The sequence below is a fragment of the Copadichromis virginalis genome, linkage group LG7 (assembly GCF_057382275.1).
Source record: "Copadichromis virginalis isolate Kocher_CV1m ecotype Utaka linkage group LG7, C_Virginalis_male_GT1.1, whole genome shotgun sequence".
In the NCBI taxonomy this organism is placed as follows: Eukaryota; Metazoa; Chordata; class Actinopteri; order Cichliformes; family Cichlidae; genus Copadichromis; species Copadichromis virginalis.
The window spans coordinates 65,206,939-65,224,601 of NC_140624.1; the positions used below are offsets into that span (position 1 = coordinate 65,206,939).

The 17,663-nt window shown below is 41.2% G+C and overlaps 1 protein-coding gene across 2 annotated transcripts in view; it reads right to left on the bottom strand.

Moving 5' to 3' along the window:
* Positions 1 to 12,022, bottom strand: part of fanca (FA complementation group A) — a 28,653-nt gene extending 16,631 nt beyond the window's left edge. For both annotated transcript variants that reach the window (XM_085464773.1, XM_085464772.1), the window contains exons 1-20: positions 11,794 to 12,022; positions 11,458 to 11,570; positions 11,091 to 11,187; positions 10,016 to 10,170; positions 9,431 to 9,526; positions 6,611 to 6,684; positions 6,338 to 6,447; positions 5,946 to 6,056; positions 5,683 to 5,746; positions 5,181 to 5,293; positions 4,360 to 4,436; positions 3,562 to 3,703; positions 3,220 to 3,353; positions 2,962 to 3,072; positions 1,867 to 1,962; positions 1,662 to 1,721; positions 1,316 to 1,404; positions 845 to 905; positions 693 to 742; positions 480 to 550 (exon numbers count right to left, since the gene is read on the bottom strand). In XM_085464773.1, coding sequence (XP_085320899.1) covers positions 480 to 550; positions 693 to 742; positions 845 to 905; positions 1,316 to 1,404; positions 1,662 to 1,721; positions 1,867 to 1,962; positions 2,962 to 3,072; positions 3,220 to 3,353; positions 3,562 to 3,703; positions 4,360 to 4,436; positions 5,181 to 5,293; positions 5,683 to 5,746; positions 5,946 to 6,056; positions 6,338 to 6,447; positions 6,611 to 6,684; positions 9,431 to 9,526; positions 10,016 to 10,170; positions 11,091 to 11,187; positions 11,458 to 11,570; positions 11,794 to 11,854 — 1,885 coding nt within the window. In that variant the 5' untranslated portion in view covers positions 11,855 to 12,022. The remainder of the gene's footprint in view (positions 1 to 479; positions 551 to 692; positions 743 to 844; positions 906 to 1,315; positions 1,405 to 1,661; positions 1,722 to 1,866; positions 1,963 to 2,961; positions 3,073 to 3,219; positions 3,354 to 3,561; positions 3,704 to 4,359; positions 4,437 to 5,180; positions 5,294 to 5,682; positions 5,747 to 5,945; positions 6,057 to 6,337; positions 6,448 to 6,610; positions 6,685 to 9,430; positions 9,527 to 10,015; positions 10,171 to 11,090; positions 11,188 to 11,457; positions 11,571 to 11,793) is intronic.
* Positions 12,023 to 17,663: the final 5,641 nt, after the last annotated feature.

The window sequence follows — 17,663 nt, forward strand, 5'->3', positions numbered from 1 at the left end:
GGAGAACATCAAGTTATCGGATTGTCAAATAGAGTTGGAAATCTAGTGCCAGAACAAGGATAAATCCATGTCTGAATGACTTTAAAGGAAACATTTTAGACTGTCAAAGAGCTCAGACATGCATCCCAGTGAGATGCTGAGGCAGGACCTCCAACGTACAAGTATTTCAAAGATCACTGGGTCAAACTTCCACCACAGCAATGTGTGAAGATGTTTGACCTCTCATCTTTCAAACTGTTGCAGCATGTATGTATGCTGTATGATCTGAGCACTCAAGACCACCATGACCTGACAATATGAACTTTGTGTTTAATCAGGGTTTGTTTTAACTTTCAATTTTGAGATGCACACAGAACAGAAGAAATCAGGAGGCCTTGAATACTTTTTCACTGCACTGTGCTAATAATCAAACAAATAATGTCCATCTTTAAAATAAATAATAATAAATAATGTCAGCGGTCCTTTAAAAGAATACCCACTATTCTGTTGTCTCTGCTTCTGGCAGGACTCCATGTAGGATGAATACTGTGCAGCAGGGATCTTATCAGCTCTAAACACACACAAAAAGTAACAAATAATCATATTGTGGTGATGATGATCAATGTTATCACTTAAAACAACTAGAAACTTAATTAAAGAAGAAACTCTGGGAACAACCTGCTGACATTTTCATCTCTCTGATAGAAACTCACTTTTTCAACGCTTCGATGAAACTCATTCGAGCATCGACTTTCACAGGAAGCTGCAAATAAATGACAGTTCATGCATGTCATGCAACAAAAACACAACCTCACACATGAGAATGCACAGAAGAATATCGGGAGGGATAACAGGAAGCGCTTACCACTCTCGGAGTGAGCAGCGCGGGAAGGAACCGAGTCAGGAAATACGGCCTCCGGAAAATACTGTGAGAAGACCAGAGAGGACTTTCAAATAACATGTATTTTATATTTAAAACAGATTATGAGAAAAGGGCCTCCTGAGCACTGACAGGCTGACTGGTTGGTTGCTTCATGTATATTAAAAATACATGTAAAATTGAGTTATACCATTCAGATCTTCTCAAGAAAATATCACAAAGTAATCCAGATCATTCTGTGAAGTCTGTTCTCATACTTTTGTATTTTCTATCCCTTTAATGTCTTGTGTCACTTTCAGACCATTAAAGTCTCTTCGTGGTTGTCCTGCTTTCGAATAACACCTTTCTGTAGCTGCTAAATTCTTTTAAAGAAAACACCTTAAAGCTCTCTTAAGCTGAGGGTTGGGGGCCCTGGCTCCTCAGCCCTGTGTCTGGTATAAATGTGCTGTAGTTTACCTGGCCTCCATGACTGTGGCAGAGATTCTGCCTGTGCTCTCAAACAGAGACACAGCTTTGTCCACATCCTGGGCAGCCTGACACTGAGGCTGCAGACACACAAACATTGGACTATTAGTCTTATGTCAACCCAGGACTCAGCGATCCCTAATTACACCCGTGTCCACACAAAGTTTTGTGTTGCTTGTTACTTAAGACGTAGAAGATAGTTTGGGTTCTGATGCCAGTTTGTGGGTTGCAGAATAGAATAACAGAGCATAGAAAACAGAAGGAGGGCACAGCATGGAATAGAATATGTATCAAAAATTAAAATTATAATAGAATATCCACTGTGTGTCACTGTTACCTGCACCGATGTACCTGCAGCCGAAACATCCTCATATAAACCCATGTCCTCCACTGACTCCTGCACACACACACACCATGATATTTAATTCATGTGTGCTACACTATTAACCACAATCCACTCACAGTGTTGTTTTTATTGTATTATATGGAAAAATCAAAGTAACACGGTGATAACGACCTTCTTCTTTCCCTTTTCTTCTTACCTTGAGGTCAGCCAGTCTGGTCTTAGCCAGTGAGACGTACTCCATCAGCAGGCTGCGGTGTTTCACAGGCACATATGGAGGGTGGAGGATGTGAACCTAGCAGGGGAAAATGACAGTGAGGTGTCAGAGCTGGGCTATTCCTCTCAGTTTCTAGCGTTTTCTTATAGTGTACGCTCTCCAGGAAATGCCATAATTCTGCTAGCATTTGTTCCCAGCAGACATGTAGTTATGAATATATAAAAGTATTCATGGGCGATCCATTTTTCATAGCAGATATGTTACAAAAAGTAGAAAATAGCAGCTGAAAATGATCATTAACAAGCAAAACAAGCAAGCAGCATGAGAGCTCAGGAGAGCGGCTGTTGACAGCAACGAGCAGGCAACACAGAAAACCTCCTGGAGCGATTAGCATCCCCAGAACCAGAGGGGACTTTCACGTGGAAATGGAAATGCTTTGTCGAGAGGTTTAAATAAGTAAAACTTAAGACTTTTTTAATATTTAAGATATTTAAGTGGTTATTCTTTAGTAGTCATAAATATTCTATAAATGTTTTGACATATTGTTTTTTAATCGGATTTTTTAAACTAGTGTATTTCTACAAATGGCAAATAAAAGCTTTTATCTTCTGTACATGAAGTTTTCATATCACCGTGTCCATTGAATTTAATGTTTCAACTTCAATAATTCCTCAAAATATGTGGTCGGACCTGCTTCTGCTTAACCTTGAGTAGAATTGAAGTCTTAAATCTAAGAATTAATACATTTGCCGTGTGTAAACAAATGATGAATAATCTTATTTTCCATAAGCAAAACACTGCTGCATTAATGCACTCCGATAAGCATTAAGATTTCAGTGCAACAGCGACTGAAGTAGCTTCAGGTTTAACAAACACTGCAGCTACAGCGCTCAGGATTCAGACAAGTCAAGTGAGTTGAAAAGACTGAGAAGATGCACTCACAGTAACAAAACCGGCAACATTAGTGCTACTGCAAATCAAAGCAGTCTGCACTAGCAAAACAAATAAGGGAATATAAGCATATTAATACCCTGTGCATTCCTACTAAGTGTAAACTCAGAGACGCGTGGATGTCACCTTGAGGTACTGTGGAGGTTCAAAAGGCACGAGGTCAGAGAGGAACTTCAGCAGGAACACCAGCGACTTCTTACTGCTTGCATGATAGCTACTGCCACCACCGAACGACATCTGGAAAGGTAGAAAAAGATTCTGCTGGTATTAAAAATATTCAAATAAAAGGTATAAAGCTCTCAGTGTTTCAGTCTATGGCAGAAAAGGTAATTCCCAAAACTATTAATAAACTAGAAACTATTAATGGATGTTAAAAGGCGAAACCTTGAACCAGTCGCTGTACGAGGGGAAGATGCCGGGTCCTTCCAGTCCACCCTGTCGAGCCAATAAGAAGGCGGTTATGAGGTTCTCAAGGTCATAACCTTCGAATGCAGAGTTCAGCAGTCTGGACAGCAGCTCTATCGGAGACACAGAACAGGACAGATATCACTGTGCTCCTCTCTCTCTGAAATACTAGTTTACTGCTACAGAAACTCGAGTTTATTTCAATATCACTACGCTGGTTTGGAATAAAGGTTGTGCATGATTTTTCTTTAAATTTGGTTTTTCTTTTTCCTTTCACACATAAGACTTCCACCTGTGCTGATAGACCATCAGCACGCCTACCTTTGAGGCTGGGCTGGGCACATTGGTAGTACACCAGCAGGGTAGAGAGGAAGCACAGGACATGTTTCCAGTTGACTTCATGGGTTTCCAAAACCTGCTGCAGGTGACGCAGCAGCTGCTCCACGCTGAAGACCACAGCCAGCTGTTAGAGGAACAAAACAGCACAGAACAGTTACTCAGCAGTCCCTGCTGACCACTGATTTGTAAACTGTGGGTCTTTTCAGCTTTTTAGTGAAAGCGTTAATCCTGAAGAGGAAACCACTGATGTTGGTAGATAAGCGCTTGTGAGCTGGCAAAATGTGAAAGAGACAATATCATACAAATGAAGGTCTCAAAGTTAAAAGCAACTTAATACCTAAAAGTCATAGTGAAACCAGCATCCTGCCGCACCTTTATAATTGATCATATTGCAGTGCAAAGCTTTGTTTTAACTTGTGATGAGGAGATCGATCTGAAGAAAGTGCGCTTAAAGAGAGAAGGAAAGGAGCTAAAACTTGACTTCTAACAATCAAATCAGTAGTTTCTTTACTCCGCCTCCTCACTTAAAAACCAAATGTGGCTGATCGTTCTCGGTTGTTCCCCCAACCTCGGGAATAGTTTACAGTCTCACATAAAGTTGACAAAAAGTTCAAAAGTATTTCCACCTATTTTTAGTTAAGAAATTAATAATAAGAAATTCACATTTAGCTTCAATTCAGACACAGAAAGAAAACAGATATAATACAGAACATGTTTTCTTCTTCTTAATCTTAATTACATGTGACAAACTGACAAACCCAGTTACAGTTACACATTTACCTGACGGAAGAGAGAAGTCAGCAAGCGGCTGGCTTTTGCAAAGGTCCACTCATTCTGCAGGGTGATTGCATCTGACACTGAGAACATATCAGTTATGTCATTTCTGCAGCATAAAAATGACTTTTAAAGATTTATTTACACCACATCAAATATCGCTGGACCTACAAGTGATTTGAGTTACTTAGACCTTAATTTGATGCTTTTTGTGATGTTTCCTAAAAGAGTTTTTATTAAACTTATTGTGCAATATTTATACCACATGGAGAGTTAAATAATTCTTGCAAAGACAGATGTGTTATAGATGTTTGCAGATCTGTCATGTCTGAAGCAGCCAGGGATTGAACCATCAATCTTCCAGTGAGTAGATGACCTGCTCCAGGTAACCAGGCTTGATCCTGCTTAGCTTCCAAAATCAGACGAGATCGGGCGCGCTCAGGGTGGTGTGACCTTTAAATAGTCATTGATCATTTATAGCTAAATAATATAAACTGGTAGCTAAATGGGTATTGATTAACCCATTAAAGTTTTGGAAACTTGATGATTTAATCACCTTCCTTAGTACTATTGATGACAGTTTAAACGTCACCTGCACAAAAGGCATCAACAGACAAAAACACAGATTTTTACATTGTGATCAAATCTCAGTAACGATTTTTTTACTGCGTACTGTAGATCAAGAAAATCTTTCTGAAACTGAACTCTCAGTTCCCTCTTAAAGGTCTTGCCAGATGAATAGAGGTGGATAGGTTCCAGCTAATCTTCAACATTAAAAAAAAACTAAAGCCTCAGTCTGTTTGAAAGGGCCTGTGACAAGTCTTTACCTTTCAGTCGGGGCTTGTAGGTGAGAGTCTGCGTGAGGGAGTGTTTGAAGAAACGCTGAAGGCAGTCGGCTGACACTGAAACTCCACACAGTGAGGCATCAAAAATCTGAATCCTGCAGAAGACACCGAGCGAGAAATTACACACTGCATGTAACAGCAAGACTAAAACTGGTGTCAGGCACCGTGGTTTCAATAAAGTTTATATAAATCAAGCTCAGCATTTGACATCCAGAAGATCACCATTTCTCCTGCATATAAAAAAATGAGCCGAAACCTAGAGGTTATGTTAGTGTGACTATTTGTAGGTAAGTATAAATCCCTTTGCCCGCTCTCCTGCCTTTGATTCCTGAGTTTTGTAGGAAAATCTAAAATTTAGTTTTCTTCTCTGATCTTGCAGTGACATATATATAAACGCAGGTCTCCTTTCTCAGACAGAGACCTCAACAGTGCTGTCTGATTGCAGGAAAGGTAAATAAGAAATAAATTTTTAAAAACCCAGAACCAAAGCTCAGCTCCTGCTTCAGCAGACTCCAGCATCAGACTCTCGTCCACAATATCGAGAACCCCTGAAAGACGACAGAAAGCAATAAAAAGTGTGGCTAAAAATAAAGAAAAGAAAGTACTACCTTTACACCAAGACAACAATTAACAATCGAAGAAGTCAAAAAAGATGTTTTCCGCATGCAGAAGTGTGAATCAAAGTGCTTTAGTTAATATTTTATCGACACAGGACAGGCTAAGTGGGACAAGGACACGCAGACTCACAGAAGAGCAGGTCGTCTAGAATCGAGCAGCAGAGCAGGGAGAGCCTTCTGTCTGCAGCCGCCGGATCGCGCCTCAGCTCAAAGCCTGCTCCCACTAAGACGCCAACCACACCTGAAACAGGAGATGTCCCTAGTGCTCTCATTTCATGCATATAGCTCTGGCTGTGAGCAAAGAAGCCCCACCCACCTGCTGTTCAAACCTTTTGTTTATGAGGGGCTGCCAATCAGAACATTTTATTTCAGACAGTGGATGAACTGAGGGGCTGCACGAATGCCATGTAAGGAAAAGCTAATAACTGACAGGACCAAAGACCAAATCTCTAAAACCTGAAGCAGCATTAAGAACTGAACGATTTCTTGAGTGAAAGCTACAAACATATGAGCGTCTCCTACTTGACAACACTTTCTGCTGAAGCTGTTTGGTCTCCTCTTCTTCCTGTGGAGGCCTCCATCCACACAGGAGCCTCAACTGGGACACCAGCCATGATCTCACCTCTTCATCACTAAACAAAGGTAAAAAACAAAACAATGACTGTGTGTGAGGAGTGGGGGTATTTAATCTGTCAGAACAGCCCAGATCATAAATAATCAGACAGTTACACCCTGTTTTGATCTTCATCTCTGTGAGACTGCGCAGAAAGAAAATCATTAACTGATATTTCTTACCTCTCTAAAATGTACTTCAGATTGAGGATGTTGTAAGAGTGAAGATAGTAGACCATCTCCAGTTTGGGTAGCCTCTGAAAAACCCCAACAAATTCTTTATTTTAGCAACGTTCACCAAGTGAAAGACTTTTTTTTACAAAAAACAAGAGCACAGTTTCAATCTTTATTAAATATAATTCAGTCCTGAGTGTAGAAATATTAATGGAAACCAGGAAGGTTATCATGAACTACATCATCTCGCTTTTGCAGCTGTGTGCAACACCTAGAAGGTTACAGACAGAGCTTCTCCACAGAGGCCTCTCCACCAAGTTTCATGTAACTCTCCAACTTGTTTTTTAACTTTCTGATACAGAGATACAGCTAAATAAACTACTGTGGCTTGGACCCAGAAAGCAGAAAGGGATGGATCCAAATATTGATTCTTTTTTTGAGTCCAACAGAAAGTTGGTTAATATTCCACCAGCAACGCTGGGCAAAGTCTAGAAAAGCAAAATAAATTAAACATATGAGGACGGTTGTTCTGTGTCAAAGTCAAAGTTTCGTTTCTCTTTTCTCACTATCTCACTGCTTCATTCAAACTACACTCACCCGACTCTTTTTCAGGTTCACCTTGGTCGTATCGGGTTAGACCCCCTTTGTCTCTCAGAACTTCTTTAATTCTTTGTGCCACAAATTCAACAATGTGCTGGAAACATTTCTCAGACATTTTAATTTTATTCTCCCATTCCAACACATCCCAAAGGTGCTCTAATGGAGATCCGGTGACTCTGGAAGCGATTTGAGTACAGTGAAGTCATTGACATGTTTAAAAAACCAGTTTGAGATCATTTGAGCTTTGTGACATGGTGTGTTGTCCTGCTGGAAGCAGCCGTCAGAAGATGGGTACACCGTGGTTATAAAGGGATGGACAAGTTCAACTACAAGACACAGGTAAGCTGTGGTGTTTTTAAATGATGCCCAGTTGGTCCTAAGGGGTCCAAAGTGTGACTGACTGACTGACTGCATAGATGGCAGCAACTCTCCGCTCAAAAAGAAGTCATATGACTTTATCAAGCTGCAGAGTCCCTTGATCACACAACCTGTCCAGGGATTGTGAGTATGTGGTTTCAAAGAGCTACACCTATCTTCTCAATGGGTGATACAGCTGCTTATTTAGTCAAAGGAGCTTGCAAAGAAAAGCGTCTGGACTTCTTTAAGTTGCTTTGATGTAGTCTCTCTCTTCACTTGCATACCCACCACGGAGGCCGTGGAGACTGTCAGAAAACGACTACAAGAAGACAGCTCCTTGGAGGACAGGACCAACTTCACACCCGATCAGATCTGCACACTGTTAGACCTCTGCCTCACCACTACATATTTCAAGTACAACGAAGGCTTTTACAGACAAAAGCATGGCTGTGCCATGGGCTCCCCCGTGTCACCTATTGTAGCCAACCTTTACATGGAGGAAGTGGAAAGGAAGGCTCTTGGCTCTTTCAAAGGAAGAGTACCCAGCCACTGGTACAGATATGTGGACGACACCTGGGTCAAAATCAAGACACAAGAAGTGGAATCCTTCACTGCGCACATTAACGCTGTGGATAAAAACATCAAGTTCACCAGGGAAGACACAAAGGATAACTGTTTGCCTTTCCTGGACTGCGCTGTGCACATTGAAGAGAACGGCAACCTCAACATCGAAGTTTACCGGAAGCCCACACACACGGACCAGTACCTCCTCTTTGACTCCCATCACCCTTTGGAACACAAACTTGGAGTAATTAGGACCCTACACCATCGGGCAGAACATGTTCCCTCTAAGCCTGAAGGAAAAAAGAAGGAACACACACATGTAAAGGAAGCACTCAAAACGTGCGGCTATCCTAAATGGGCGTTTTTAAAGTCAGCAAAGAGGCACAGAAAAGAAGATCAGACACCAGCGAGGGAGGATAAGAAGGACAGACGCAACAACATTGTCATCCCCTATGTAGCCGGTGTATCAGAGAAACTCAGGAGAGTTTTCTCCAAGCATGACATCCCGGTGTATTTCAGACCCAGCAACACGCTCAGACAAAAACTGGTTCACCCGAAAGACAAAACGCCAAAACACAAACTTAACAATGTGGTGTATGCTGTACAGTGCAGCGAGGAATGCCCAGACCTCTACATTGGAGAGACCAAACAGCCACTTCACAAGCGCATGGCACAACACAGAAGAGCCACCTCCACAGGACAAGACTCAGCAGTCCATCTGCATCTTAAGGATAAAGGACACTCTTTCGAGGATGCCAATGTTCACATTTTGGACAGAGAGGACAGATGGTTTGAAAGAGGAGTGAAAGAAGCCATCTATGTCCACTGTGAGCGACCATCTTTGAACAGAGGCGGGGGTTTACGACACCAACTCTCTGCCATCTATAATCCAGTTTTGAGATCCCTTCCCAGACGCCTTAACGCCCACTCACATCCTGGGCCATCTGACCTCAGGAATTCGCATGATAAGGTGGGCCCAGGTTTCACAATGAGCTCACCCGAAACTCTGGCTGATTGGGACCCACGCCCAGTTTTCCACCTTGGCTCAGGCGATTAGAGGATCATCAGGGGGTCCTTTTGTCCCTCTGTGGGGGGAAACTCCCACTAGGTTTATATCTGGGACTCTCCACCATTTGACCTTAGAACTGAAGAAGCTTCTCGGATGAGAGGTGAAACGTCTTCAAGCAACTTAAAGAAGTCCAGACGCTTTTCTTTGCAAGCTCCTTTGACTACGATGACCTGGATGACTGAGAACCTTCACAGACAGCTGCTTATTTACAGTATACAAGCTCCTGTGTGTACACACACCTGATCTCTCATGTACTCCTGCCAAAGCAGTTTGGGGCAGATGGCTCCTTGTGACAGCAATTCTCTGCTGGATTCCAACAGAACACACAGCTGGACCTGGAAGGAGGACCGGAACGGACTTAATTCGGGGAAAAAGGGATAGCTGGACTGGGCGTGATAAAGAGAAATTTCAAAATTTAAAACAAGAAGGAACAGACTGTTGCTTCTTTAGCCAGAAAGTTCCAGACATCATATACAACAATATTTGTCTTTTTTGTTGCTTGTTTTTGAGCAAACCGTGGAGATCACCATGTAGATATGAAAGTTTGGCAGCTATTAACAGATGAATCCACCACTGCAACAGATGCTTCCCCACCATAATCACATTAGATCAGGGGTGTCAAACTCCATTCCTTGAGGGCCAGCCTCGTGCTTGTTTTTGAGATATCCCTGCCCTACCTGCTGCTGATTACCTGGATCAGGTGTGCTTTGCCAATAAGAAGCTACAAGGGCAGGTTAGTTGGAAAACAAGCAGGACAGCGGCCCTCAAGGCCTGGAGTTCGACACCTGTGCATTAGATGGTCAGATGCTCTGGCAGTTACTCACTCTCTGAGAGGAAGTGAGCATCTCTCTCTTTGTCTCCTCTTCCTCCCTTTCGCTGGTTTCCTCTGTGATCTCCTTCAGTCTCTCCAACACCGTCTTCACCGACAGCACTGCCACTGGGACACCCAGCTGCACAGCTTGACGCCTCAGCTCACTCGCTATCCACACAGTGGAACACAAAACATTAACTTTATGCCACAATTACGTTGGTTTTAGGTGGCACTCAAATTCCACAAGTCACATTAAGGGATATGAAAGCACAAAACAAAAAAGAGACATCTGAAGAAGACAACAACATTTCTGATATTTTTTCACACAACTGAAGGACCACAGATTCCATTCATAATAATCACTTTCATGCAAAAGCATTTTGGCATTTTTGCCCTTCCGTGGAATAGAGGTATAGAATAGCCCTTTATAGTCATTGTACATGTACAAAGAAATTTTGGGTGCGTCACATCACTTCATCTGTTTGCGCAAATGTTTCAAGACAGATTCACTGGTAACTGCAGCAATGAGCTTATTTCAGCCATTGAATCCCATCATTGATGAGAGCTGTGCACTACAGTACAGTATAATCAAGAAAAATTCAGATGTTTTGCTTTCAGCAGACACAAACATAACTGATTAAAGTGACAATAGTTGTATTAGAGCAATAAAAACACTTTACCTAGTAAGGTGTCACGAGGGGTCACCCCAGCAGGAAAATGCATGTTTGATTTGTCAGTTTTTTACACTGAACTGACGCAACCCCAGAGGGGATTTATGCCTCCAGCTGGAATCAAACCAGCATCCTTCAGCTTGCCAAGACAATATATTAAGCACTACAACCTGGGATCACCTGTAATACCTGGAGTCAGTGAATAAGACCTCTTCATTATGTTTATGCTGTTGGTGCTCACCGGAGAACTTTTAAATGAATTATCTGACTGGTATTATGGCTTATTGTCGTGTACAGGCCATCCAAAAAGGTTAGTGCTTCAGTTTTGGAGAGTGAAATTGTAGAAAGCAGCAGCTTTCCACACATTTAACAAAAGCGGCGTACAGCTCAGAGAGCATTTCAGAGTGCTCGTCTCACCCAGCAGTGACCCAGTGATGGTGGATAAGAGACCTTCGGACGCCACTTGATTCTTCTCTCCATCCTGATGAGAGGACAGGTTGCATGTCTCAGATTGCTACAAAAAGTGTGAAAAAACATATATGTGATATTTGCGAAATAGTGCAGAGTGATACTGCTTCTTTTTTTTTTATCTCTAAAAGCATTTCATGCACTTCCTGCAATCATTCTGTGCTTGTGTTTCCAAGTTGAAGGTTATCGTTTCTCTTTTAAACTCCTGACAGTCGTGACATTGTGCGTTGTTACATGTTCAGTCTACAGAATGGCCTAAATAAAATCTTAATGAAATGACTCAGTGTAGGCGCTTAGCTTCTCTCCCCTCACTCACCCCGACCTCTCTGAACAGGCTGCAGATGTTCTGCTGCTGCTCCAACAGCTGGATCGCTGCCTCCTGCAGCCTCTGGGCATCTGTCAGCTTAGGCCTCTTCAGCTCACGACCAGCTAGGAAGACAACAATAAAAAAAATAATAATAATACTGCACGAAAGGCTTGTTTCAAAACGTTTCAGGCAAGTTTTGTTTTTTGTTTTGTGTATTTTATGTTCAATATAGGTATTTGTTGTGCCTGAAAATGAATAAATAAATGAAATGAATGAATGAAATGAATGAACGTTTTTATTATCTTCGTGTTCAGTGTTGACGGTGGGTGCAGCTGTCAAACTCACCGAGGAGGCTCGACAGAGTCCTTTTCTGAGACACCGACTCACACGTAGCACTCAGAGACATTTCACTCTCACTGTCCGCTCACAAAACGCCTTCACAGAACCTTCACTCAGTAATAGCGGGCAAAATAAATCGTCTTAAATCGCATTTTTTAGCTTTTACAGTAGGCAAAATCTCTGTTTTGGTTCAAGCTTTCCTCCATGTTTCACGCGCCTGCCGCTCTTCTCTCTCATTGGCCCGGACTGCAGCCAATCAGATCCCTCCAACTGTGGGCCAAACAGAAAATATGCCGGAGTGAGTTCATAAAGGTTTGCTTTATTTCTTTAGTCTTTTCGTTTATTTTAATGGTTTTGTTTCGTTATTTTATTTATCATTATTATTTTTTAAAGATATAAATAATATGAAAACCAAAAGGTTGAACTGTGTACATATTACTGTGTCTTTTTCTTTCAGTTGCTTCCTATAGGTGTCTCCACTGAGGAGCAGTGTCTCCTCAATTTCACCCTCCTGTATGTCCTCGTTCACAACATCCATGAACTGGTGCTGTGCAATACCACAAATTATTGTATAGATCTGATACGAAGTAAATACAGGGCCAGTATTACAAATACCATTATCAATACTTTTGACCTCTAGAGGCGGGGGTGCAAACCTGGAATGATAATGTTCTTGTCTCTAAAGCACTTTGGGTCTGCTTCTGTTGTTTAAATGTTCTATAGGCTGTGAATAAAAAAGAAATGACAGTCAGTACAAAAGAGTCACTCATTTCATAAAGAACGTTTGAGGTATATTTTTTCATTACAAAAAATATTAATTAATATTTACCACCCTCCCTCCTCTGCACATTCCCAAACCATCCAAACCTTGCCTCTCCATATGGCTCACCCTGAGTTGTCCCTCTGATATTTTCATCTGTTGGAAATTAAACAAAACCTAAATTTTAAACAAAAAGGGTTTTTAAAGGTCTTTTAAAGGTAGCAGGCAGGTCTCTTGAAACCTGCCTGCTACCATGTATCATGACCACAAACATTCAAATAGCCATGCAACCTTCTTTTCCATTTAAGTTTTCAATCAGAGACAGCACAGCAGTACTGCCATTTACTATTATCACTATTTGCCCAAAGCTTTCAACGGAGAACTCTAAGCAAGGAACTTTTCTTGCCATTTAGGAGAGCTGTTAGTGGTGGGATAAGAATACAATAAATAATTGACACAGAGCGCAGGTCATTGCTCTCGCTTCTTGGCCTCGTGATGTTTACCATGCAGGAGTGGCTCCAATTTATCATAGCGCTCTGTATTATTAACCCCGATTCTTTTGTCCCCATGATAGAACAGAGAAAACCGACTCATAGTGTGTTAAAACATCTATATTTCTTTTTATTCAATCATCTTCCGGAAGAGAGAGACCCCTGCACAGCTCAAACGCCAGTTGCAAGAGCTCTAACATTTTTAGCTCAACATGTGTCTTATATGGTGTTATTTCTGTACTTCAGACGTCACACACGTCACACACAGTTTCAAACATTGCTTATATGGAAAGTTCCTCTTTTCTGTGTCTTATCTATTAATATGCCTGTGCACTAAAACTTCCTGTTTTTTAGTCTGGCTGAGCACTTAGTTTGTGAGTCAAAAGTGGCCTTGCTCTACAAGCCTTCATTATTAAAGTACATAAAACAATATAATAAGAAAATAAGGATACTAAGGATATTGATTTCATGACAGTATCTGTATTATTATTCTGTAATAGTCAGAATAATGTATTGTTATTCTGTACTCTTTATGAATGCTATTTTTAAATTTTATGGGTTCTTCTGCATAAATGTTAACAAGTTTTCATCAGGCTATTAACGCTTGGCATATACTAGAGCGGTTTAAAATAATCCTTCCACTGGTCCTTGGTTCAGTCCTTGAGCTTTTTTCTCTGTCTGAAATAGGCTGTTATAGCTTCTCTTTCCATAAGGCCACCTCCCGCCTTCTTGTCTATTACTGTTTGTTTTGTAAAGCGGCGCTACGTCTTCAATAAAAATTGTGTTTAAAAAACTGCCACAGACTTTACATTTTCAGGCATCATTTATTCTGGGTGATCTCAGGAGCCCCCCTGGAAGCACTGAGCGTTCTTGAGTATTTAGATGCTATCTAGCTTCTTCTGTGGGATATCTGCTATCTCTGACATGACAGAGCCACAAGTTTTTTAAAAAGCTGTCTAAATCCAGCCAATCTGAGGCTATACTATCACTTACACATAAACTGACCTCATTATTTGAAGCTTTACCCAGGTTTAATATGAACATACATTGCTGGAACTGTATATATGGTAGAAAATAAGGGAAATGCTTAATCTTATTATGATGCTATTTTCCAATAACTTCTGACTGTGCATTGTAAATCTCACTTCACCTGCACCTTCTAATGATATGGTTACAAACTCTGTATTTTTTTTCCAATGAGTTTAATCCACTCGTGCACAAAGCAGCAGAAGTGAAGTGAATACAACATGTCACAAAGCATTGACTTTTCCTCCATTTCCTCTTTGCCAGATTTCAGCTGCGAAGTTCAGTACTTGAAGAAATGTTCAAAGGCTGTACTTGAGTAAAAGTACTCCACATTTAAAGTATACATATACACATTTTAATTGTATTTGTAGAATGAAAATAAAGGGCTATTCCATTCTATTCTATTCTGATCTGTCAGGTGTTACATTTTTCTTCTTCACAGAGAACTTTAAAACAGAAAATTCTCCAGAATAAAACAATTATTCTATTTCAGGATGATGAATTAAAGAGGTAAAAAAAAAAACAAAAAAAAACTGAAAGTATTTCATTTATTGAAAGCATAAAAATGTGACTTAAGTAAAGAAAACTCTTTTTGCATGTTTATGCTTGATGAAGCTCTACAGTTATACTATTACCAGACTGGTATTTACAATAATCAGGGCATACAGCGTAAAAGGAGAGGCGTTACTGTAATGTAAGTATCTTTGTTTTCATACAGCATTTTTGTCAGTGTACTGTGAGAGTTACATGTTCAATATTTCCCAAGGTACTGCAATACCGTTCAATATAAGCTTAGCAGTTATTTCTTTGTTGTACTGACCTTATGGTGTTGGAAAGCCTGTTTATTTCCCCGTCAGTGGTGCCACATTAATAAGAAAAATGCATTTGTGGGTTGAGAAGCAGAGTTGAGAAGCAGAGTTGAGAAGCAGAGTTGAGTATGCAGGTTGCGCCCATGAAAAACTCTGCCAAAACTTCTCTACCAGTCCCAAACACCTTATTCTGCTATTGATCTTTATTTGTTATTGTTTATTGATTTGGATGATTAAAGTCTGAACAAACAATACATACAGGTCATTTAACAAGTTCTTAATTTAACAGACAAGGACCACAGAGGCATGTGGAAGAACCATACACTGCTAGAACAGCCTGCTGGTCACCTGCTTGTTCACACACTGCCATTGGGTGCATCCCATTTTTTCAACCAGCATTTTTCTCAAGTCAACCAATGCGGTTGTGTTGGTCACTCTACCACAAAGAGCATGTTCAAGCTGATCCCACAAGTGTTCAGTGGGATCCTAGTAGCCCTGTAAGGCTGGAGACTGGCTGCATGCAGTCCTTTCCGGATTGTCTGGGTGTAGAGCGGTCAGCCATATCGTTCTGCAAACCTCGATTGTAAATATGTCGAAGAAGCCTACAGGTCCTAAGTGCTGACAGGGCGAAGAAACTGTCTTCTTGTGGTGTTGCCTTCTTGAGAGGCCTGTCAGGGATCCCCCTTTATAAAGAACTTGGCATTTACTCTGGAGATGGTACCATGGCTCACTCCAAATAATGCTGCAACCTGCTTTTGGGCAACACCAGCTAGATGTAGGGACTGATCGGTCCCTGTCCAGATCAGTCAAAGGTGGCATGCTTCTCCAATGTGTATGTTTCCTGGTTTCTCTCATAGGCTGTATATAAAAAAATTGATTTACTGCCAAGGTCTAAAAATGGGAAGCCAGTGCTTAAGTTTTTGTAATGGCCAGCAGGGGGCAACTCTTGTTACTTTAAAATGAGCTCTAATTATTTGGAAGTGTATCAGGGAATGACCCTTGATCTGTGACCTCAGTATTTACTTACCCAATGACTCTATGGTCTCAATCCTGTAATCGAGTGTCACTTTAAAACTGACAGGTTGACCTGTACCCCACAGCAGGCCATGTCATAACTTCATTATAACGTTTTAACTTTGTAAACACAGCTGAGAGGTCCAGTTCATTCTCAACACAGTTTTATTCTGGAACATTTTTCACACTATGGTCTAAAAACAGATACCATAAACCATAAACATGACATCAGTTACATTTTTGAATACACAGAACACAATTTAGTTCAAGGGGGGGGGGGGGGGGGGGGAGGCACGAGAGGGAAGGGGAAGATTAAAATGGCAGAGACTCCACAGGGTTAATAGTTGAACAAATATGATTTTCACTCACATCAGGAGTGGCCTGCTGAGTGCCACACCTTACCAAATCGCGCTGTAACAATGACTGTACAGCAGCAGGCTCCATCTTCGGTTTAGATCTACCTCACTTCCTTTCCCCTCAGCCACTCATGTGTTTTCTGGATTTCCCAGTTTTATTGCTGCAGAGCAGGCAGCAGGAAAACCATCCCATGGGAGCCGGTGAAAGGAACTCATGAAAACTTAATGCAGTGGTTCCTCATGAATTTTTAAGAGCCCTCTCTTCCCATTGTGGCGCTAATGTGCAGGATAGGAATATAAACAGTAGTGCTGATGTTCAGAGAGGAGTTTATCTGCAACAGCAGCAGCAAGGCAGCAAGACTGAGCGTCATCACCTGTCAGCCTCCTTAAGAACAGCCCCAACTGATACCTCAGGGCACAAACACACACGCAGCACTAGGCCTGTCAGTCACAGCTAAATCCTAACCTGAACCTAAAGCTTTCCTGACCCGAAGCTGACCTTAATATACCACACACCTAAAGCTCACCTTAGAATCAACCTATTCTGATTTTTATTATTTTCTGTCGATATTAGATACCCATGTTAAGCATGCTCAAAGTTTCAGCATATGTATCAATATCCCTGTGAGCTAAAACTTCCTACCTATGATCTGTATCAAGAATAGATATCCCTAAAATTGCCATTTCAGGCAAAGAGATCCAGCTCTGAGCACAGAAGCTCTATTTGCTGCTCCTACTTATCAGAGTGATCACTTACCTCATCAGCTGCCCTCATGACCTCGTGTGGGGTCCTACCAGGCTCAGTCTTTTGACCTGTTTTATGCACATTACAAGCGTCCTGATATTGTTATGTTAATTATTGCCAGCTGCATTTTTTTAGAAAAACACAAATCCAGATTCCCTTTAGATACCCAACACAAATGAGTTAGCTAGAAATCTGAGCATTATTTCCTATCACCATCTCAGTTTCAACCAGCATGTCAGATCTCGTGCAGTCCTGCTTTATACAGATTAGAAATACTACCAGTGTACGATCAATGCTTCAGAATAATACAACTGAACACGTATCCACACCCTCATTTGCTCCTCATTAGATTATTGCAATTCATTGTGTACAGGCCTGAATGACGCAGCCGTTTCCTGTCCACACTCAGCGCAGGAAATGCATCACTCCAGCCCATTTGCTACAGAATCCAGTTAAACATTATACTCATTATTTTCAGATCACTTCATGCTATAGTTCCACTTTATATTTCAAATTCCTAATCAAATGTCCTAACACCTTATGCTGCCCAGTCCCCTCAGCTCTGAGAATCAGTTACTCTTATCAATTTGAAACAAAGGTGACAACACACCACAAAAACACCACATCTGTCACAGATGATTGTGACATACATATTTGATGCTATCTCTCTCTGAA